This window comes from Zootoca vivipara, chromosome 4 (genome assembly GCF_965207765.1).
Source record: "Zootoca vivipara chromosome 4, rZooViv2.hap1.1, whole genome shotgun sequence".
Taxonomy (NCBI): Eukaryota; Metazoa; Chordata; class Lepidosauria; order Squamata; family Lacertidae; genus Zootoca; species Zootoca vivipara.
The window spans coordinates 87,482,130-87,505,129 of record NC_142587.1 but is presented as its reverse complement, the minus strand read 5'-3'; the positions used below and the strand labels follow the sequence as shown (position 1 = coordinate 87,505,129).

General features: G+C 46.7%; 1 protein-coding gene across 1 annotated transcript in view; it reads right to left on the bottom strand.

Moving 5' to 3' along the window:
• MAML2 (mastermind like transcriptional coactivator 2) overlaps positions 1 to 22,492 on the bottom strand; it is a 145,013-nt gene extending 122,521 nt beyond the window's left edge. The window contains exon 1 of the mRNA XM_035116594.3: positions 21,952 to 22,492. Within this exon, the coding sequence (XP_034972485.3) occupies positions 21,952 to 22,422 (471 nt within the window). The 5' untranslated portion in view covers positions 22,423 to 22,492. The remainder of the gene's footprint in view (positions 1 to 21,951) is intronic.
• Between the last annotated feature and the right edge of the window lie 508 nt (positions 22,493 to 23,000).

Here is a 23,000-nt window from a genome sequence, read left to right as displayed (position 1 = left end):
TGTGTCCACTTTTTTGCTCTTCAAAATATGGCAACCCTACCCACTGGACTTCTCTCTGAGCAAGCATGCACAGGGGCCTGGGCTATGGTTTGTGCAAACGATTCGACTTGTCCTCCGCTGTTTCCAAATCGCCACTATGCTTTTAAAAACACATGACTGTATTGTAGGCCAGGGATGGGGAAAGTTCTTTAGCCCAAGGCTGGCATTTCCTTGTGGGCAGCATGCCAGCGGTTGGTGGGGCCAGAGACAAAAGTTGGCAAGAGCCTTTGTTGCAGCTGTGCAAGAGGGAGAGCTTCTAGGTGTTCGACATGCATCTCTGCGTCCAGGCAGGCAAGGTGTGTGACCCTTCGGTCAAATCCTGTTGTTTCTTCAACTTGCAAACCGGCTCGTGCGTGTATAGTTATATAGAAAGGCAGCATACAAATTAAAAGCGAAAATGAAGAGGTGCTACCACATTCTGGCGGCCACAACGGCCTAGCCAGTCGCAAGCACACAAGGAACAAGGCTGGGGAGGTCTAAACTAAGGGCTGAAAAGAGAAGCTTTTGGGGGCCGCATTTGGCCCCTAGGCCTGAAGTCTCCTGCTTTAGGGCCAGGGTTCATTTTAGACTTGCCTGAATTTAAACGGATAATTCTTAAGAGCATTTGAGCAGACACCTTTCCTCAATTTCTTGTCTCCCGGGGAGAGAAGTTCTGCCCCTCTCTCATGGGCTGGATTTAGTCTGACCCCTCTGTTTTCCTCCCTTGGCTTGGATTTATGGACTACTTAAAATGAGCCTGCATTTTAAATTTTAATATTTTATTTTAATTAATTGCTTTTTATGTTTTATTGTAATTTTATTGGTGTTAGCCACCCTGAGCCCGGTTTTGACTGGGGAGGGTGGGGTATAAATAAAAATTTATTATTATATTATTATTATGTAAATCCAAACTGGGGAGGGGGACACTCCTCAGGCCCCTCTATGTGGCCCTCAAGACCTTCTCCGTATCCACGAGTGCTTTCACCTGCCTTGAATATGCCTCTGAAAACAAACACCTGGATGGAGAATTATGAGAAAAGGGGGGGCAGCATGTGGGCGCAGACACCAGCCTACCATGCGAAGGTAAAACCTGCACTCCTTTGCACCGCTCGTTTTTTGCTCATCGCCAGCATGTGGCCCCCGAGAGGCTGGAAAGAAGAGAATGCGGCCCTCGGGTTGCGTGGGTGTGTGTGGGAAGTTTCCCCATCCCTGATCTGGCTCTGCAAAACATTTGTAGAGTGCTGCAGATGAAAGAGAACTTAATGCATTTGCAAGTGAGCAAATGTTCTCTCTCTCCTCCTCCTTCTCCCCACCAGCTCCTATCTCTATTGAAATGCAGACTTAGTAATGCGGAGTCGCCTGCCCAGATTAAAGCCAAGTCTCTCTCCAACCCCCAACCCCCCCAAACCTACCCAGGTAGCTTTATTCTGACCGGCCCTTGGTCGCTTCGCTTGGATACAGTTCTGCGCGGCTCCTTACGGCTTGCAATAAGTCAGAGCGGCTTGGCTGGGGGCCCAGGAAAACACAAACTCCCCTTGAAGTCTGCAGCGTTTTTCCATGGCAACATGGCAGTCATTTGCACAGCAAACAATCGCTCCCCTTCCATTCTTATGGCGCTTTCTCTGCCGCCCCCTCCCCAACTTTTCTTTTCTTTCTTTCTTTTTTTGCACTGGGGGTGGGTGGGTGGCGGTGGTGGAGAAAGGATATCATTGAACCCGGGGCCCTGGGCTTGTACTAAAAGATTGTCTGTGAAAAGAGAGACAGCGACGACAGGGATTAAGTTACCTTCAGCTCCCGGCTTTCCAAAAGAGATCAAAGGGAAAGAAAAAGAGATAGAAACACTGAATAGTTCTATGCACCCCCCCCTTTTGGCCTTAAAAATAAATAAACACTTTCGCTTTAAGGAGGAGGAGGAGGGAGTGGTAAATGATTTATGGATTAGCGCAAGTAAAGCGCAACAAGGTGGAATTCTTTCAAAGCAATTCAAACTTGTTACAGAGCGACAACTAGAAGTCCTTGACCAATTTCCTTATGGGACTGCAAGCCTGTTCTGTGTGGCATTCCAGGATAGCCTTCCCCAAGGCTGCATTATTGCCTCATTTTAATGTATTTTTTGGTTATTTTTCCTTCCAAAGTAAAAAATACCCCCCCCCCCCAAATATAACAGACTTGGAAGGAGACCAATGCAGGAATCTTCCACCCAAGTAGGGATCGAACCCACAACCCTGAGATTTAAGAGCCTGGTGCTCTACCAACTGAGCTATCCCCCCTGGACAAAACTGATGTTCTACTTACTACATCCTTGCGTGACCTGGGGGAAAACACCTGCCGGATGGACCCCAACCCCTCGGCAAACGCCGGGAACGGCCCCACCTCAACTCCCATCTAGACTGATCAAACAAAGGGAAACCCATCAGCAACGGAGGAGAACAACTGACATTTCACCATATGAAGAAATAGTCGTATCAACACCCAGTTAATCCCATCAGCACCCATTTTCCTTGTCTTTCCCGTCCCTCCCAGTCCAGGGATTTCCACGTGGGGGACAGGAGGGTATAAAAGGGAGATCCACCATTTCCCGGGATTCCTTCCTACATTCTTTGAGGCAGGGACCCTACAGCTGTAGTTCTTTCTTTTCTGTAATAAAAAGGATCAGTTTGTTTTTCCCCGACAGCATCGTGTGGTCTCTGTCATTTCCCGGCAGAGCTGAACTTAGTGCAAATTTTGGAGCTTCCGACCTGCGCCTGTCCTTCCTAAAAGGCTGCGCATTTTAGGGGCAATTTTCCACAACACTGGCTTGATCACTTCTATCTGCACTTAATGCCAGTGTCACGCAATGCTCATTTGGCACTGGTTGTGTCATAAAGCCATAGAGGAACCGGAAGGAAGTTTTTGCAGTATTTCTCTCCCACTTTGCAAATCACAGGTGGGCTGAGGGAGAGATCCGCAGGGTTTCAAAGCAGATTCGCCCTGATTCTGCTTCAGAGCTTGCAAGATCCCTTTTACAAGGTGCCTGGGAATTGCAGTGCAGTCTTGTATTATAATTTTGGGGGTCCTTTTAAAAAGCTCCAAAACCAGCCAACCCCTGCCTCCCAGATTTGGTGCATAGCGCTCCTTCAGGTGGTATGCTTTGAAATTGGGGCGACAGGACTTGATGCCGTTCTGTTGTTAGGAAAGCCATTTTGCGCTGTACATCCAGAGTTTTGAGGCCCACACTGAGACTAAGGAGGAGGCGATGACAGCCAGGATCACCCCCTAGGACCAGCTAAAAGTAAAAAGGCGGGCAGTTGAGGATTTCCTGAGGGAAGACAGACTTTGATGGGGTGGCGCCCCGTTAGCGCCAGTGGACCAGCCTCTTCCTGGAGCATCTTCCAATGAACGCAGCTTCCCAACTTGCAGAGTTGGCCTTTAACAACTGGCTTCCGTGAAATGCAGCCTGCATTTTTTTTTTAATTACTTGGGAAGCAGGAACCTCCACAAAGGAGAGAACCCCCCCAAGCTCTGCTTTATTATCTCCCTCGTTCTCTCGCTTCCCCTGTGCTTATCTGTCGCAAGAAATAATAAAACTTGAAAGCCTCGCTATCGCCACAATCGCTTGCCGGCCACAAGGAGGGCCCCTCAGTTACACCCTGTTGCGGGTGACGTCATTGCTCCTGTCCTGAAGAAAAGTCCCTGAGCTGTGCTTTCCCCTCCTATTCCTGCTCTGCTATAATTACTGTATAGGGAAGTGGTGTTTTTTTTTAATGTTTGATGTTTCACTGCAGTTTTATAATTTGTTGGAAGCCGCCCAGAGTGGTTGGGGGTAACCCAGTCAGATGGGTGGCATATAAATAAATAAAACACCACGGTTCAAGTTACAGGTAGGTAGCCGTGTTGGCCTGAGTCGAAGCAAAATAAAAAAATTCCTTCAGTAACACCTTAAAGACCTACTAAGTTTTTATTTTGGTATGAGCTTTTGTGTGCATGCACACTTCTTTGATTCAAGTTAGTGTTAGGTGCAGCACACACTTCTCCTGGAATTGGGAAGACATAATAATAATAATAATAATAATAATAATAATAATAATATATTCATACCCCACTCTGGTCGGCTTCCAACAAAATATTAAAAATACAACAAAACATCAAACATTAAAAACTTCCCTAAACAGGGTTGCCTTCAGGTGTCTTCTAAAAGTCAGGTAGTTGTTTATTTCCTTGACATCTGATGGGAGGACGTTCCACAGGGTGGGCGCCACTACCGAGAAGGCCCTCTGCCTGGCATACTTGCCAAGTCTCCCGTATTCCCCGGTTTTCCAGCCGTTTCCCGCTGGCAGCCTGGATTTAAAAAAAACCCGTAAATCCCCCGGATTCTTACTGGACTGGGGAGGCTCCTTCTGCGCATGTCTGGAGTCTCTGGACATGCACAGAAGCGATTTCCGGTGCTGCGGCCATTTCATAAATGGGCAGAGCATGCGTAGAAGCGACTTCCGGCGCCGCTCTGCCCAGTTCCAAAATGGCCGCAGTGCGACTTCCAGCACCGCGGCCATTTTGGAAATGGGCAGAGCATGCATAGAAGTGACTTCCAGTGCCACTCTGCCCAGTTCCAAAATGGCCGCAGCGCGGCCGTGCCGATCCCGGATTTTTCAATCTGGGAGTTGGCACCTATGCTGCCTGGTTCCCTGTAGCTTCACATCTTGCAGTGAGGGAACCAGCAGTAGACCCTCGGAGGAGGACCTCAGTGTCCGAGCTGGACGATGGGGGTGAAGATGCTCCTTCAGGTATACTGGGCCGAGCCCTAAATCAGTTCTGCTCAGCCATGAAGCTTGCTGAATGTCTTCTGGCTACTTGCTATCACTCTGACCTACTCTGCAGCCAGGGCTGGTCCTACCATTAGGTAGTGCGACGTAACCTCTTCAAATGGTTCTTTCTCCTGACTCTTCTGACCATACCCTTTTGTTGTGTGTGGGGGGGGCAGGGCTGTGTGGGTCACACAGCTTGTCGGGCACCTTTATAACAAACCCGCTTCCTTCGAGTGCAATTCATGAAACAATCCCCTTGCCAGAACTGGAAGAAAAATCAACTGCCAATCCAGTCTGTCCATGGGATTGGGAGACAACCATCTTGCCCTCTGGCTCGGGCAGCAAAATGTATTGAGCCGGCTGTGCCTAGAAGAATGTTGTGAGGATAAAATGGGATAGGCACTTCCCTAAGCGACTTGGAGGCGAGATAAAACTGTAAACTAGTAAAGCACAATGTCTGAAAGGCCTCACTTCAGGACAATGTGCGCTGCTACTTCTCTCACCTCCTTAAACAAATAAAAGGGAGAGTCAGTGAGTTGACTGAGTTGCTGTCTGGACTTTAAACAGGGAAAAATACATTGCAAGAGGGATTTGTACTGGAAGGCAAAATGCTACGCTCATTTTCATCCCTTCTGCGCTCAGAAGCAATGCTTCAGTTCAGTTTGCTTCTTAAGATAATTTTCCCTCCTTGGAAAACGGATACAGGGGATGAGCTGGTGTTTGAACTTGAGGCCTACAACTGGGCCTTGGAAAACCTCACCAAATTTCATTCCAGCATCTGAATGATCAAGAAAAGAAATTCTGCCCTGTGCAAAAGCAAACAGAATGACAATAAAGGTGAACTATGGCTCGCTTCTTGCTCAAACCAAGATAGTGGTCTCATCTGCACCATACATTTAAAACAGTATCTTACTGCTTTTAAGAATCATGGCTCCCCACCCCCACCCCAAGAATCCTGGGAACTGTAGTTTATTAAAGGTGCTGAGAGTTGTTCGCAGACCCCTCTTCCCTTCGCAATGCTACAGTTCCCAGAGTGGTTTCATAGCCAATGCCTCTTCTCCCAAGGAATTCAGGGAATTCCCAGGATTCTTTGGGCATGGGAGCCATCATTGTTTAAAGAGGTGCAATAGTGCTTTGAATGTATGGTGTGGACAGCATCCCAGAAACCTCTGCAACTTTCCATGACATTCTGGACGTCTTCTTAAAGCGAGATTTTTTTTTTATAAATTCCTTCCAGTAGCACCTTAGAGACCAACTAAGTTTGTCATTGGTTTGAGCTTTCATGTGCATGCACACTTTTTCTGAAGAAGTGTGCATGCACATGAAAGCTCATACCAGTGACAAACTTAGTTGGTCTCTAAGGTGCTACTGGAAGGATTTTTTTTATTTTGTTTCGACTACACCAGACCAACAGGGCTACCTACCTGTACCGAGAAAAAGAGCCAGTTGTAAATTACATTTATTGAGATTTTGAGCGGGAGTGTCTGTCAGGAGCTGAAGTAAAAAGGTGTATATACCTTTTTTTTACTTATCTCCCTATCTCACCCAACCACTTTACTGCTGTCAGTGGGTCTATTTACATGCTTGTTAAGTATACGCTAAGGTACACAGTCGAGATCACAAAACCTGATTTTCAGGAATTGGGGCCCTGTTCAGATAATCTCACATCAGACGCTCCTTTGAATTGTGGCTTCACCATGCCCAATCAATCACAACCTTGTCTGTCCCGATCACTAATTTCCCAGCTCTTTATGATGCTGGTGATTTAGTAGCAGTAAAGCTATTTGCCCTACCCTTGCTGGTGGGAAAATTGCCCCTGTAAAACAGTCCCCGGTAAACACAGGAGAGAGACAAGGTAGACTTTCAGCAGTAGGAAAGAGAGGGGAGGAAGGGAAGAGAGACAATCAGCAGGACAAAATAAATTGGAGAGCCCCCCCCAAAAAAAGTCGAACAACAAGGTCAGCATAGAAACACAAGGAGTTTTTTTTTAAAAAGTCAGAAAGCCATTTGGGAAGAAAGATGTGGAGAACATGTGGAGGCCATGTGTCCCAACAGGTCAGCGTCAGCCTCACATTCCCCCAGAAGACAAAAAAAAATTACTGAGGCTGTGTGACACAAGCCAAAAGGAAGGGGAAAGCGAGGAATCAACTCCGGGGGGGGGGGGGGTTGAGGCAGGAGAGGGAAATGGGACTCCAGAGAGGGGTCAGCTACTGAAGTAGTAGACTTGAGGGAGATTCTCTTTGTTATGGCTGAGGAAGCAGATAAACAGGAGCCAGGCGCAAATTTGCTGCTCTCTGCATGTGAGTTGTTGTTGTTTTTTGCATGGATTCATCCACAGAGGATGCTTCCAGACAACCAGTTCAACGATGCTACGCCAAAGCAAGAACTGCTCCACGGTTTCCGGCGCATTTCCCAGTCACTTCCCTTACAGCAAACAGACCACTCCCTGGAGGAAGGAAGCAGGTTTGTTGCAGCAGAGTGCCCAACCAGCCGGAATTGTGCCACCTCAATATGTCAAGTATGCTGCTGAATCCCGTCCAAAAATAGCAGCAGTCCGGAAGCACCCTGAGGAAGCCTTGTCCACGCACCACAGAATCCCCGCAGGACATTTTGCTGCCTGGGGTGGAGCAGCAAATGCCTCCTTTCCCTCCATCCACGGTCAAGTTGTATAGTCTTCCCCTCAACGTGCACAGAAACTGGCTTTGAAAGGAGCATCTTCTCTCAGATACGGAGCAAAGAGATTCCACAGCTATTCCACCTGCCTGCTCTTCCCAAAAGAGTCCCCCTGTAGACCTAGCAGATCCCGTCCTAAAGTCCCAAGATGTGCTCACAGATGATCACAAAGCAACAGATTTGGCTCATTTTCACGGTTTCTACATTTTTAAATCTTTCCCAAGCAGGAAAGTACACACAGCTTTTGATTTCCCTCCTTGCTTTGGGGGAAGAAAAAAAAATCCATTTCGGAGATAGCCAAAGAGAAGCGGACCTGTCCATGTTTGAGGTACTGGAAACTACAGCTTTATTAAATACTCTTCTTGAATTGCCTGTGCTGTTGTTCACTTCTTTCAGCCGTTCTCCCTGGCGGGCGGACTAGGCAAACGAGCGCGTCAAAATGTTTTGTGTATGTGTTATATGTTTGCGTGTGTCTGTGCATTACCTATTTCAGAAACCTTTTGCCGCGCATAATGTTTACCCACCAGACTCGTTCAATTTGCCCGGAGCTATTTTGGTCTGCCCCGCAAATATGTGTGTTAAGCATCGTTATGAAAAGTAGCCAGTGTTCGTTGCTGTGTGCGAGAGAGAGGTGTTTCGGAGCTCAGAAACCTTCACTTGCAATTTAGAAAGGATAAAAATCACCAGAGGTTCCCCAGACTGGTTACTGGGGCTGGTAAGCAGAGAGTAAATGAATACTGAATATAAATTATACTGCATAAGTCATTAAGTCACAGCCTAAATAAAGTGGCGCTGGTGGGAAGACCTCAGGCATGGGGGCCAAATGTGACCCCGGCCAGCCTTTCCACCTGGCCTTTGACGTCTCTCCAGGCCACACCCACCACTTGTCCTATTCCCCCCCCAAAGGATTTTGCCTAGTTGAATGTACAGTATTCTTGAACTCTGATCATGCCTCTGGCTGGCCTGAATGGAGGTCAGAGAAGGGAGATGGACTCCCCCAAAAGAGGGCACAGAGATTTGCAGAATTTTTTTCAAGGGCTGATTTATGTGCATAGATGAAAATCACTATACATTTGGGAAAGCTGTTTTTTGTTTTGTTTTGCTGGGCCTCTGGACGCTTCTTGAGGTATCGCAACCAAACTTTTGCATGATGGTTCCTGAAACCAACAGGGAAGCTTTTGTCTCTGTTTGGATATGTTATAAGAGTTAAAAGGGGTCCTTCTCCGGGAGGGAGCCCGGACCTTCGGCAGAGCACAAGTGAAAGCCCCTACCGGCTAGTAAAATGACAGAGACCAGACCAGAATTCTAGTGAAAAGGAAGGCGGCTAGTTAAGCCTGATCTTTATTAAAAGCTGTTGCAACAGGGTGTGTCCCCCCCCCCCACAAGAAGGTGGGGGAGAGACCCAGAACAAAGGTGTGCAAGCTCTTATATAGAAATTTTTAATTGCCCGCCCTGGAGTCCAGGAACGCACCCAGAAACATCATAGATACATCACAGAAGAAGTGGTCTACAACAGAAATCTGAGTGTGTTGTTTTTATCCTGCCTGGCAAGTTACCTGTTAATGGTCATTTGACTGGATTACCTGGGGAGCCTGGCCAGTCTTTTGTAATGATAAATACGTAGTTCCTGAGCCAGGTCACAGGCTCACACCCTATTCCTATCTTAAATGTGCCCTTAAGACAGGATTTGTGAGGAAAGAGACAATGGGGAGGTTTCCCCACTTTGACCTTGCAGAGAAATATTTGAGGTCAATTTGTTCAGGACTTTTTTTCTGTGAAGTTTCAGACATGTGCTTTATATATACAGTTATGAACATTTATCTTTTATATATATGTGATCTTAAAATTCTTATAACAGATACAACTGGACATTGTTTCGACTGGACCTTTTGAAACGGCGCTGATTTAATAGAATCTCAGAATTGGAGAGTTGGAAGGGACCGCGAGGGTCATCAAGTCCAACCCCCTGCAATGCAGGAACCTTTTGCTCAACATGGGGCTTGAACCTACAACCCTGAGATTAAGAGTTGTTGGGTGAAAGATTCCTGCATTGCAGGGGGTTGGACCAGGAGACCCTCGTGGTCCTTTCCAGTTCTATGCTCTACCACCTGAACTATCCCAGGGATTTAAACTGCTGATTTCCAAAATGAGCTGATTTTTGAGTTCTTCATAATTCATGAGCAGGGCCGGATTTAGGTTTGATGAGGCCCTAAGCTACTAAAGGTAATGGGGCCCTTTATATGTCCAGCTGTCCTTTGTCAACAACAAATGGTCGCTGTTATTTGTGCTGCATATATGCAATATGGTAATTGATGGACCTAATAGGTATCTAAAGCCATTCGCACATGCAGACTGTAGGCACCCTTTCTATAGAAATGAGCAAACCAGTGATATTTTAGGGAGCAGGCTAGCAGGCCCATTACTTACACCATAGGAGCCTACACAACACAAAATACTGTTGCTGTATGTAGGTTTTATTTTATTGGCTTTCTATCTTATATTTTGGAAATATACATCCAGGTTTTTTCCCTTTAAATTTTTTTAGGGCCCTCAAGATAGTGGGGCCCTAAGCTATAGCTTGTTTAGCTTATACGTAAATCCGGCACTGTTCATGAGTAATGCCGGGTACGAGGCAGCTAGTTCAGAAATAATGGGTATAATTTAAACAGATATACAGTACGTCTAACCATTTTAGGGGAAGGCAACCTGTGTGCTTCCTCCAGTCCAGACACTGATGGGCAACTTAAAGAGCCTCGCTCTCCTCTTTAAACCAGACTTAGACAAGACAGCTAGAGCCTTCAGATACAGTGGAGCCTCGGTTTATGAACACCTCGGTTTACGAATTTTCGGTTTACGAACGCCGCGGACCCATCTGGAACGGATTAATTCACTTTCCATTACTTTCAATGGGAAAGTTCGCTTCAGTTTATGAACGCTTCAGTTTATGAACAGACTTCCGGAACCAATTACAGTGGAACCTCGGTTTATGAACACCTCGGTTTATGAATTTTCGGTTTATGAACGCCGCGGACCCATCTGGAACGGATTAATTCACTTTCCATTACTTTTAATGGGAAAGTTCGCTTCAGTTTATGAACGCTTCAGTTTATGAACAGACTTCCGGAACCAATTACACCCATGTTTCAGTTTATGAACGCTTCAGTTTAAGTACTTCATGGACCCGTCTGGAACGGATTAATCCACTTTCCATTACTTTCAATGGGAAAGTTCGCTTCAGTTTATGAACGCTTCAGTTTATGAACAGACTTCCGGAACCAATTGTGTTCATAAACCGAGGTACCACTGTACACCCATGCTTCGGGTTAAGTACGCTTCAGGTTGAGTACTCCGCGGACCCGTCTGGAACTGATGAATCCACTTTCCATTACTTTCAATGGGAAAGTTCGCTTCAGTTTATGAACAGACTTCCGGAACCAATTGTGTTCATAAACCGAGGTACCACTGTAGAGGGCTGTTTTCTGTAAAGTTGGACACAAGACCCTGGAGGGCCAGGCGAAAATAGAAGGGAAAATGGAAGTCAGCCTGCACAGTTTATTCACATTGGCTGTTATCACACTCCTGAGAAAACCCGCTTCATGCCACTTTATAAAACTTGCCTACCAATCCTCCAGACACCTGTTGAGGACACCCCCTGCCCCAACCCCGCGAGCTCATTCAATATATTGGAGAGCAGCTTGGGGGCAAGCTGGTCCCAAACCACTCATCAATTCAACACAAACACCTGTTGAAGACGTCGATGGACCAGAACATGAAAACGGAAGGTCCGCAAGACTTTGAAAGTTGAGCGATGCAAAAGAGAGACCCGGCAGATGGAATGGTCCGTGGCTGGGGGCAAGAGAGGGGAACGCAGGATGTGAACTAAAGGAACAGGCTGTGTAAACACTTCTATCTGGGTAGGGCTTGCTCAAGGCCTCTTGAGGGAGCCTGGGCAACAGCAAAAGATCATCTGCAAAACTCTTTCAGGTCATCGGGTGGTTAATACATTACAGGAAGGTAAGCCAGGTCTTTCTAAGACCCTAAGGCTGTGCACAGATGTATATGGAAACAGGGTTGTTGTTTTTTGGCGGGTTGCTGTTCTGCTAATCCCACTTTCAGTTTTGTGCCTATGGCCTTCAGCTTAAAACCTGCCTTCCTGCTCTTCAGATGGGTTTCCTCACTTTAACTTTTGGGATTCCCCACTCCCAGCCCAGCTAGCATGGTTATCTCGCTTTAAATGTTTGTCCAGCACTTCTTTGACCTCTTTGTTTAATTGCTTCAGAAAAGGATGGAGGCTGGCCTTCTGGAATAGCATTAAGGGCTAGCCAATCGACAGTGTGCTTTGCAAATGGCCAATCAGCATTGCATCAGATCCATCTTGTACCCAACCTGGAAGCAACAACCACAACCTCTTATCTGGAGGGCGGGGGTGGTATGTTTGTTCAAACTGCAGTGTCGAGGTTATCATTCCCTTTGAATTTGTATTGTTCACATGGAAAAGCATTGTCCTGCAAGTTCCCACCTGCAGGCCCAGACTCTGGTTTAGCCCTGAGATCTGCTCCAGAGTGCGCTGAATTCCTTTCCCTAGGAGAGACGGGTGTGCTTTCCATGTAGCTGCTTACAGCCAACGTTTCCCTGAAGACCCAACCTCTGTTGCGACTCTCCACAGGAGAAAATCCTTCTGCCAACAGCAATTATGCATGCATGTAGAAGTTTATGGTTTGCATTTGGTAGCATACGGCACAGAATGGATGCAAACCACACGTTTACCTGACCAGTTTCTTCTGAAAAGGATAAAGAAACGTTTCAGCAGAACCACGCCTACACTCTGCAAAAACTTCAAGGTAGAGCCCTCCTGCGATTGTACCGCTCCGGAAAACAGGCGAGGGGATTGTGTTTTTTAACAGGAACATACTTATATGGAAGACTTTCTCCTAATCCTACCTGGAGATGGTAGGGATTGAACCTGGGACCTTCTGCATGAAAAACAGATGCTCTTCCACTGAGCCATAGCCCTAAATAAATAAATAAAAATGGTAAAGGACCCCTGACAGTTAAGTCCAGTCGCAGACGACTCTGGGGTTGCGGTGCTCATCTCGCTTTAGAGGCAGAGGGAGCCGGTGTTAGTCTGCAAAGTTTTTCTGGGTCACGTAGCCAGCATGACTAAGCCGCTTCTGGCGCAACAGAACACCGAAAGCAAAGCAGCGCACGGAAACGCCGTTTACCTTTCCGCCGGAGCGGTACCGATTTATCTACTTGCATTTTTTGGCGTGCTTTTGAACTGCTAGGTTGGCAGGAGCTGGGACAGAAAAACGGGAGTTTACCCCGTCGCGGGGATTCGAACCGCTGACCTTCTGATCGGCAAGCTCAAGAGGCTCAGTGGTTTAGACCACAGTGCCACCCGCGTCCCTATAGCCCTAGCCCTACCATGTTTTAAAACAAAAGCCTCACTGCTTGTAAAAAGTTTCTGTTGTTTTTTGCTGGTGGACCACTTTGGAACATGCAAAGACTTCTTGGAGGACTTCTTAAAGGTGTCCTTCCACCAACAGTTTGAAGTGGTACAAACCAGTAAGGACTCTGGCACGATACCTTCCCTCTTGCACATGATTAAGAACATAAATAAGAACATACGCCTAAGCACGATAGGGAAACAGTTTGGGAGTGATCTCTTGTTGCTTTCTCCCAAATTAACAGTAGTGTAGACGCAGCCTTGATCAGGTACTGTTTGCTTGACGCCTGCCCAAACAGTCCCAAGAGATGCCAGCAGGCCTGAAGAATTCAGGTACCAAATTTTGAGGCCAAATTTCACACCGAACATCTAAATCCGAAAATTATCATTCAGGGTTTGAGTAGCAGCCACTGGAAGGATCTGCACGTGTCTGGAGATTTGTGAACATTCGTTGTAGCTCCGTTGCCTCGTCTGGATGGCGCAGAGCAGAGATTCGCGTCTCAAGTCGAAAGGTCTTAGTAACAGAAAGACACTCAAAATAAAGATATGGGGGGAGGCCATCACTCTAGGGCACAGGTTTTGAACATAAAAGGTCCCTAGCACCCTCAGTTAAAAGGATCCCAGAAGACAGGTGATGAGGAAAAGGTCGCTCTGCCTGAGAGAGATGTTGTCAATAGGGCTGACTCAATATATTTCACTGCCCAAGGCAAAGGACTGGTGGTTCCCGTTTCCCAAATATAGAAGCCACTTGGACCAGCAGTCGACACTTACTTCAAAGTAATATCCTCCATTTCAAATGAGGAAAACAGGCTAGCTCAGGAGGTATTGGGAAGGTCATACAAAACACATACTTCTATCCTGCATGTGACAAGTTGCCTCACTCTTGTCTAATGGTAGGGTCTGGTTGGTATGAAGGCATCTTCCTAGGAAGTTTCTGAGACTGCTGGTTCATTTCACTCCGTAACATTTACAGAAGTGGTAGAAATCATGGAGCCCTGCAGATGTTCCAGCACTACGACTCCCATCATCACTGGCCAGGCTGGCTGGAGCAGCTGAGAGCTGTAGTCACCATGTTGGCTTGGTCTGCACTGGCTGGTGGTAGCTCTCCAGGGTTTTCAGAGCTGAGGATACCAGGGGTTGAAAACGGGGACCTTTTGCATGTGAAGCAGGCTCTCTCGACTACAAAGCCACGGTGCTGCCACCTTCCAGAATTCCTAAGACGGCTTCCAGAATTCCAGAATTCCTTCAAGGAATCGGCAAGAGAGACCTGTGTCTGGAGCGTTGCAGGTGATATTGCAATGGAAACCTCCCCATCGTCGAATCATGCGTTTCTTGGACCTTGTCCACGTGGAGGATTCTGGCACTTCTGCAGAGCCATTTGCATGTGCTGGCACGAAAGCAACCCCCCCCCCGAGAGCAGGAATGTTGCACCTGTGTAAACTGTTGGGAGGATATCAGAGGCTTCAAATTATGACGTTTGTGGTGTGTGTGAGTATGCTTATTCCTGCCTTTGATCCCGGGCAGGAATAAATTTAATAAAATAAATTTGCAATGTATTTAAGAGAACACTGTAAGCAATTAAAAACGTTGGCAGGATCTGAGTAACGCTTGTAATGTACTAAAAACTAAGGGAAAAAATGGATTATTTAAGAAAAATAGAGAAAATATGTGAGGCAGTTGAAAAAGATTGAAAATGGTAACCATGGAAGGGTGGAGGGGAGTCCTAGGATTCAGAGAATCCTAAATGATGATGATGATGCTTAATGTTTGGATTTAAATGTGCAGTGTAAAACTCAATAAAGATTATACAAAAAACAAAAACAAAGAACCAGGCTCTCTGACAGGTTGTGACCCAACACCACTACGTACCATATATCTGAAGAAGTGTGCATGCACGCAAAAGCTCATACCAATAACAAACTTAGTTGGTCTCTAAGGTGCTACTGGAAGGAATTTTTTAATTTTGTTTCGACTACGGCAGACCAACACGGCTACCTACCTGTAACTACGTACCATGACTCACCTTTCAACCACCTCTGGTGTTATCACAGTAAAAAGGAGCACTTGCCTTAGGAGTCTCCTAGCAAATCTCAGCACCATTAACAAACTACTGTTTAAAGTGGCAGGATAGTGCTTTTTAATGAATAGTGAAGATGCTCCCCCTTCCAGTCATATTTCAGCATCATCGCATGGCTTCCATTCCAGTCAGTGGGGCTCACTCGGGAAAACTTCTCCTTGGATTGTATCCTACCGTGGTTTGCAGACCACGGCTGGTCCACAAACGCCATTGAGGTGTCCCAAAGAAAGACTGTGGAACAGGCAACTCCCCATTTACGTGGGGGTTGCGTTCTGAGGCACCGCGCATTTAAGTGAAATCGTATTGGGAATGCCATTTAAAAAGTCTACCAACACCCTCTTAGCCTCTGGAAACCCTTGAAAAACCCTTTAAAAAAACCCCAAAGCCACCAAACCATCACCACCATCGCTCCCTCCAAACCTCCCTGCTCAAACTCTACATGCTTCAAAGCCTTGTGGGATTGCTAGGTGCTATTTTCGCGTCATTTTCACCGTTTTTGTGCTCTTTGGGGGCTGTTTTTGCCCCTTTTCGTGCCGCTTCCAGGTTCATAGTGATGTACATGGTCATGTGTGCTTTGAATATGCATAAATGAGGAGCTGCATGTACCTGCCTTTGGCCCTGTGGGCGATTCAAACCCCCCACCCCATGATGGAGACGGCAGCCATTTTGACCAGAGCCAGATTATCGAAAAAGAGACGGCAGCCATTTTGACCAGAGCCTAGTTATCAATAAGGCCCTGGTACAGAACTTATGATTTTCATAGGGTGGCATTCAACTAAGTCTTACTCAGAGCAGACCCACTGAAATTAATGAACTAAGTTAGAGCCATTAATGGACATACTCTGAGTAAAATTTAGTTGAATACCACCCCACAATATAGTGCTGGTTTGGCCTACTAATTTTTGTCTAAACCAGTTTCTCAAACTTGGGTCTACAGCTGCTTTTGGACTACAACTCCCACCACCCCCAGCTAGCAGGACCAGCGGTCAGGGATGATGGGAAATGTAGTCCAAAAAAAATCTGGCGACTCAAGTTTGGGAAACACTGTTCTAAACCTTTTTAACTGATAGAGGCCCTTCTCAGACCTTGTGGTTTCCTTAATGTGGCACCTATTTGGGTGTAGACACCAGCACTGAAGAAAACAATGTTCTTTAAAATGCAAATTCTGTGTGCATTTCTATATGCAGAACAACAAAAACGATGTTTATTAAGTGGTCAGGCCTAGACCCTCAGCGATTTTCAAGTGGAAGAAAAAGCTTGAGAACTGCTATTCCAGAGAACGATATTATTATTTTTGCCCCATTTTGTTACTGTCGTCGTTGCCTGGCTACCCTTTTTGTTTATTTTTGGTTTAAAAAAAACGAATCTAGACGTCTTCCCAGCTGCCACTCATCTGCGAGTGTCACCATTCAAAAAGTCCTTCAGAGTTCCTGCAACGCATCTCGCTGCGCTAGGAGAACATATTTAGGGTCAGTTTCAGAAACTGGGAGCCTCAGACATCCCTCCGCCCTCCTTCTAGGAAACATCTGTTCAACTCAGCCACATGAAGAAACACCACTAATTTGCTGCACTTGTTTAGTGAGCTGAAAACATCTTTCTCCTTCTCTCCCTCCCAACTGCGTAAAGCTACACACACTTACTTGGGAGTAGGGATGGAGGAGAAATTTGATTCAGTACATATTTAAAGCAGACTCTCTGAAAACAACGTGAGAACCGAAAACACAGCTATCCTTGCAAATTCTCATTTCCCCGAATTTGGTGATGCAGTTGTCCAACCAAGGATTACAGAAATGCATTCTGTTAGGGAAAGTGTGTGTAAAAATGAAGGGATTGGTGAGAATAGTGTACAAAAAAATGCATCCTATTAGGGGTAATTGCTTGCAAATCCAGGTGGCTCAGAGAGCCACATTTCAGATGAGGCAATTCCTCTAGGTATAGTTTTGCCTGCAAAATTACAGTGTTCCAGACTCCAGTATTAAGAGAGGAAACTTTGTCCTCAGAAAAAAAAAGAGTGCATTCTTTTTCTTCTTCTGTACTAAGGAAGGGAGTAGAAGGATTATTTTTGAAGGTCAATGCTAGACAACTTTTTTTTTTAAACCCAACCCAAACAAACCAAGAAATGTCTTCAGCTACTGTGGGTCCTTGTGACCTCGGAGTTCTGCTTGGCAAAACATCTGTGCATAGGCTTTTAAGCCCTGAAAACTTTAATTAGTTGGGTTATCACATTACCCTCTTTTCTTTTTTGCACCTTTGTTAAAAATGCAGACCAGCCGGCCTCTATTGCTAAACGCATTTAACTCGTATGTTGCCGCCATAACAGAGGACACACAGCATAAACACAGATTAAGGCTGTGATTTAATCCGACATGGGTAGTACCACTATCCCCCAAGCCCTGGTGGCGATTATCAACCCCGGCAGCGGTGCAAGCCGCCCCACACCAAATGGCTGAGACATGCATGCAGCTGGCAGATAGCACAAGGTCAGTCACTCCCTGCCTGCAAAGGAATCCAAATCAAGGCTGTCTTTATTATGTCTTTGGTGTCTTGTGACTCCACCACCCTAATATATGGCCGGGGAGGGGGGAATTAACAGGTGTGGCCCCTGTAGGGTTTTTTCTCCCTAGTATACTGAAAGGCACAGAAACTTCTCCAAGTTCAGATGCTGGCAATTTTGGACACAGCTTGGGTGGTATAAGTTACTGGTTCACACAACACTTTGCATCTGCAGCAGACGAGCCTCCAGTTAAGACAGACAGAATCTTTATTTGCATCAGCCACCAGCTATAGCATTAAAATATAATGCACTGAGGACAGAGCTAGATGCTTAGCTATAGAAAGTACGTTCTGGAAGTTTAAAGGTAAAGGTAAAGGGACCCCTGACCATTAGGTCCAGTCGTGACCGACTCTGGGGTTGCAGCGCTCATCTCGCGTTATTGGCCGAGGGAGCCGACGTACAGCTTCCGGGTCATGTGGCCAGCATGACAAAGCCGCTTCTGGCGAACCAGAGCAGCACACGGAACCGCCTTTTACCTTCCCATTGTAGCGGTACCTATTTATCTACTTGCACTTTGACGTGCTTTCGAACTGCTAGGTTGGCAGGAGCTGGGACCAAACAACAGGAGCTCACCCCGTCGCGGGGATTCGAACTGCCGACCTTCCGATCGGCAAGCCCTAGGCTCTGTGGCTTAACCCACAGTGCAACCCGCGTCCCGTAAGTCTGGAAGTTTACATCCATACAAATGGCAGAATAAATACATAGTCCTTGTGCCACAGATAAAACAGGTGAACCAATAGGCTTTCTTTTGATTAAAAAACTGAGCAGTGTTAGGAAGTTAATCAAATACCGGTAATAGATCTTATTCTAATTGCCCATGCTAATTTTTATTTTTGCAGTTTTTGCTGTTATCTCGATCTGCTAGAAGAAAAGATGCAGTAGCAATGGTTGAGTGACCTGGTATGGATACAGGTAGGTAGCCGTGTTGGTCTGGATCGAAGTAAAATAAAAAAATTCCTTCAGTAGCACCTTAAAGACCAACTAAGTTTTTATTTTGGTATGAGCTTTCGTGTGCATGCACACTTCTTCAGATATTTTATTTTGGTATGGATAGTAGCAGAAGGGTAACATCCTCACTCCTCAAATCTTGAGTGCACATGGTCTGCTGACATTCAGTTAAGTTGCTCATGTTCCACACATGGCAAAAGCAACCGAATGCTACCTTTGGCCATGACACCTACCGTATGGTGCTGCAAAAGTGGAGCTGCCTAAACTACAGCCCTGCATTATTATGCATTATTTAAAACATTTACGTATACATCACTAACTAGTTAAGAATATCAAAGTGGTATGCAAAACATAAAAGTCATACAACAAATGATTACAAAGCAAAGCAATGTAATAAAGCACCAGTTTATAACCTGCACAGCGACCCAACAAGCACGCCCCCCGATGTCAGTAATCAGGGGGTGCTTGGGTCAACAAGAAGGTCTTTAGCAGATGCTGAGAACCAAAAGCAGGTAGGGTGTGCTAGAATTCTCAAGGAAGGCTCTTCGGTGTAGGGGGTCACCACGCTGAAGACCCTGCTCATAGCAGTCACAAGATGGATGGAAAATACGCCCTGTGCCGTTACGAGTAGCCAGGAAGCAGAACAAAAATACCCAGCAATTTTGGTGCAGGAAGGCAAGGAAGACTATATGAAGAGACCTGCTGGATCAGGCCAAAGGCCCATTTGGTCCAACATTCTCTTCTCACAGCGACCGACGAGGTGCTTAAGGGAAACTCCAAAGCACAGCAGAACCCTCCCTGTTTGCCACCCCAAGCAACTAGAATGCAGAAGCATACTTCCTTGGCAGCAAAGGTAGAACACAGCCATTGTAAGCCACAATATTGCCATACGCACATTCATGGAGTGAAACAAAATAATCAGAGGGTTAATAATAATAATAATAATAATAATAGGGCATATATTAGGGCAGTTCCAAGAAGTGTCAAGAAGTACAGTACTGGGGAAGGATGTCTGCAACCCCCAACATCTGTTTTGCACGTATCAGATAACCCGCTGCTTGTTTATACCCAGCACCCACCCCCAAAACTGAGTCTTGTACTGCTACGGTACAATCTTCCACTCATGCCACAGCTAGAAACTTCACCTGCCTGTGGCTTGTTGCAATCAATGGGACCATCTTATACCCGACACTCATACTGTCAACAGGCTGCAGACGGGAGCAGTGACATCTCGAGTATCTTTACGAAAAAGCTATGTCTAATTCTACAAACCTTACACGTCACTGTTATAGTATGGCCCTGATGGGCGTTTAATTTATCCCTCTGGGTCTCTTGAAGCTTTATTTTGAGAGCTATTAATTGTGTGTATTTAAAATGGAACAAAACTGCAAACTTTGCTGTTCTATAACCCTGGCTTTGACATTTGCTTCTGGGTTTCTCAAGGTGAAACTCCCCTCTCCCGTAATGTGGTTTGCCTATACAGTAATCAAAAAACACTTACTGAAAAGAGTGCTCTTCACGCCCCAAAGTTAAGTTGGACTTTAGGGGATAAAATACACCAAATACTATGTTTAAAATGAAGCTGCGTTGGAAAGGGTTTGATTGTGAACTTCGGAAGCAAAATAATATTTGATGTAAGTAAGCAGCAGTGAAACAAGCAATAAAGGATAGAATTGTAGAGTTGCAAGGGACCATAAGGGTCATCTAGTCCAACCCCCTACAGTGCAGGAATCTTTTGCTCAATGTGGGGCTTGAACCCACAACCCTGAGACGAAGAGTCTCATGTTCTACCAACTGAGCTATCCCAGAGCTGGATGAGTCCTGCTGAATCCTACTACTGTAATGACCCACAAGCAGGGGAATAGCACTAAAGGAAGCCGCACTTAACCAGAGTCCTGCTGGATTTCAACAAAGAAATATTTATTCCAGTATCCTGTTCTTACAAGTGTCAACCAGAGGCATATAGGAAACCAGCAAGACAGAAGTAATGCTCCTCTTTTTAGTAGACAAACCACGCCAGCTCACCCATCACTTACCCACCACCATGTTTACTTAGACCCAGGTCAACAGCACCCGATGCCCAACCACATTCGTAAGGCTCGTCATCTCCTCTTCCAACAATTATGCAGTTTTCCCCTTGTTTCCAGATCTCCAGCAGAACTCATCCAACACGGGGGTCCCAACTGCTGAATTAACCTTTATAGGGTCTCATACTTTTCTCTGGGGTTCTTAAATCTCACCACCACCACGACCAAAGCCACAGATACACTGCAGGCAGAAAGTAAACAGGTGTAGCTCCCTCTCTCCCAATCGCAGGAAGCGAGGAGGCTATGAGAAAAACCCAGCTAGACCAGATTCAGTTCAGCATCCTGTTCCAAACAGCATCCAGCCAGATCCCTCTGGGAAAAAAATTGCATGAAGCCAACAGCCATTCCCCCGCGTCTGGTATTCATAGATACAGTGCTACTGAATGTGGAGGTTCCATTCAGTTGTGGCACGGCAATAGCCACGGATAAACAGATCACCCACTATTAATCTGTCCAAAATCCCCTTCTAAAAAGCCAACTAAGTTAGTGGGCATCACCATAATAATATAAGCTTCCAAAGGAGGCATAGGCAAACTCGGCCTTCCATATGTTTTGGGACTACAACTCCCATCATCCCTAGCTAACAGGACCAGTGGTCAGGGATGATGGGAATTGTAGTCCCAAAACATCTGGAGCGCCGAGTTTGCCTATGCCTGTTCCAGAGTGTCTTTGAAGTGAGCCACTATTCTCTCTGCCTCAGCTTCTCATCTGCAAAATGGGGGTAGTAATATACCTTGTCTGCGCTTACAGGCTGCTAAAAGGATCACTTGCACCCCACACACCTTCCCCTGTTGTCTCCCCTCCTATGTCAAATTTCAGGTTGTAAGCTCCTCAGGGGCGTGACCCTGCGCTCTTGCTGACCGAGAACACAGCAATGTGCTTGTGCGCAAAACGAAACAGGTAGCCGGGCCTATCTAATGGCACGCCTCATTAACAACAGAGATACGGCTTGTAAAAATGGAGGATTGGGGGCAAGTTGGCGATGCAAAATGAGATTTTGAAATTTAAAAAACTCATACATATGAGAGACCATTGGTCCACCCTTCCAAACTTAGCCCTTGCAACTCCCCTCCCGCAGGGGCAGAATTTGCTAATATGGTGCCCTGGGCGAGGAGAAAATTTGGCGCCCCCTAAATATTTCTTATTTTCACAATAATTTCTTTTGGTACGGTTACTTTTGAAATGGATCTTCTCGAGTAGGTACCCGAATAAATATAGGTTTGGTTTTTAAAAAATAAATAAAAAAATTAGTATTTTGTGCCCTCTCAGCTCAGAGCCCTGTGCAGGGGAACTGCCCTAAATCCATCGCTGCCCCCTGAGCATGTTTGGAGGGAAGCTGAAGCAACCAGGAAACGAACGAGACTCACCGCAATCAGCGCGGGGTTCCTCTGCTCCCCTCCAGAGGCCGATCCGGGCTGCTCACCGTTGATCCCACTTCTGCCACCAGTCGTTCCGTTGCTGATCAGCTGCTGGCGATAGTAGTCCGCCGGTGGGGGCGCTGCAGCGTTCGCAGGAGCCGAAGCCCCGATGCCGCCTCCGCCTCCGCTGTGACCATTGGCCGCTGCCGCCGCCGCCTTGCTGTGCTTCCCTCCTTTCCTGGCCGCCTGGCCGTGTTGCACCAGGTTGAGGAGTTGCAAGGTGCTCTCCCGCTCGCGGCCCGAGCTCTCCGCCCGGCCCCGCTCGTAGCGCCCCTCGCAGCTCAGGTGGTGCTGGCGGCAGATGGCGATGCGCGCCCGCAGCCGCTCAACGATCGCGCTGTGCACCCGCGGCGCCGCCACGGAGCCGCCTCCTCCTCCTCCCAGGAGACCCGGGGCTTGAGGGGGAGCCGTGTCCCCCATCCCCGCAGCTTCAGACCCCTGCTCAATCCCTCTGCTCTTTTGCAAAGGGGTTGTCGATCCACCCTCACTCGAACCAGAAACCGGCTCCTCTCTCCGGAACTGCTGCGAATCTTGCGCTCCTCTCTCCGGCAAACCGGGACAGATCGCTTGCCCGATTTAGTCCAGCGGGCTCTTTACAAAGTAGCCGCCACCGCCATCCTTTTTACAGGTCCCCAAGCAAAGCAACAGACTTCAGCAGCGGGGGGCGAAGCTGGCCAGCAGGGGCGGCTGCAGACTTGCAAGCAACAGCCATTTAAATCGCGGTGCAAACAACTGATAGGGGTTAATTTCCCCTCCCCTTTCCTTTTTTTAAAAAAATCCACCACCACCACGAGGTCTGATTAAGGCTTGCTTAAAATCATCGCCGCAAAGTTTGTATAGCAATGCATTTTAAGAAGAATTTTTAAATAATAAATAGGCAGATATCCAAAGCCAATTGGCAAAAAAGGTATGGAAAGACACACACACACACACACACCCTTCTCCTCTTGAGCGCAAAAAAGAAAGGGACGCGTGAAAGTGAGCGCGAGCGTGGAGGA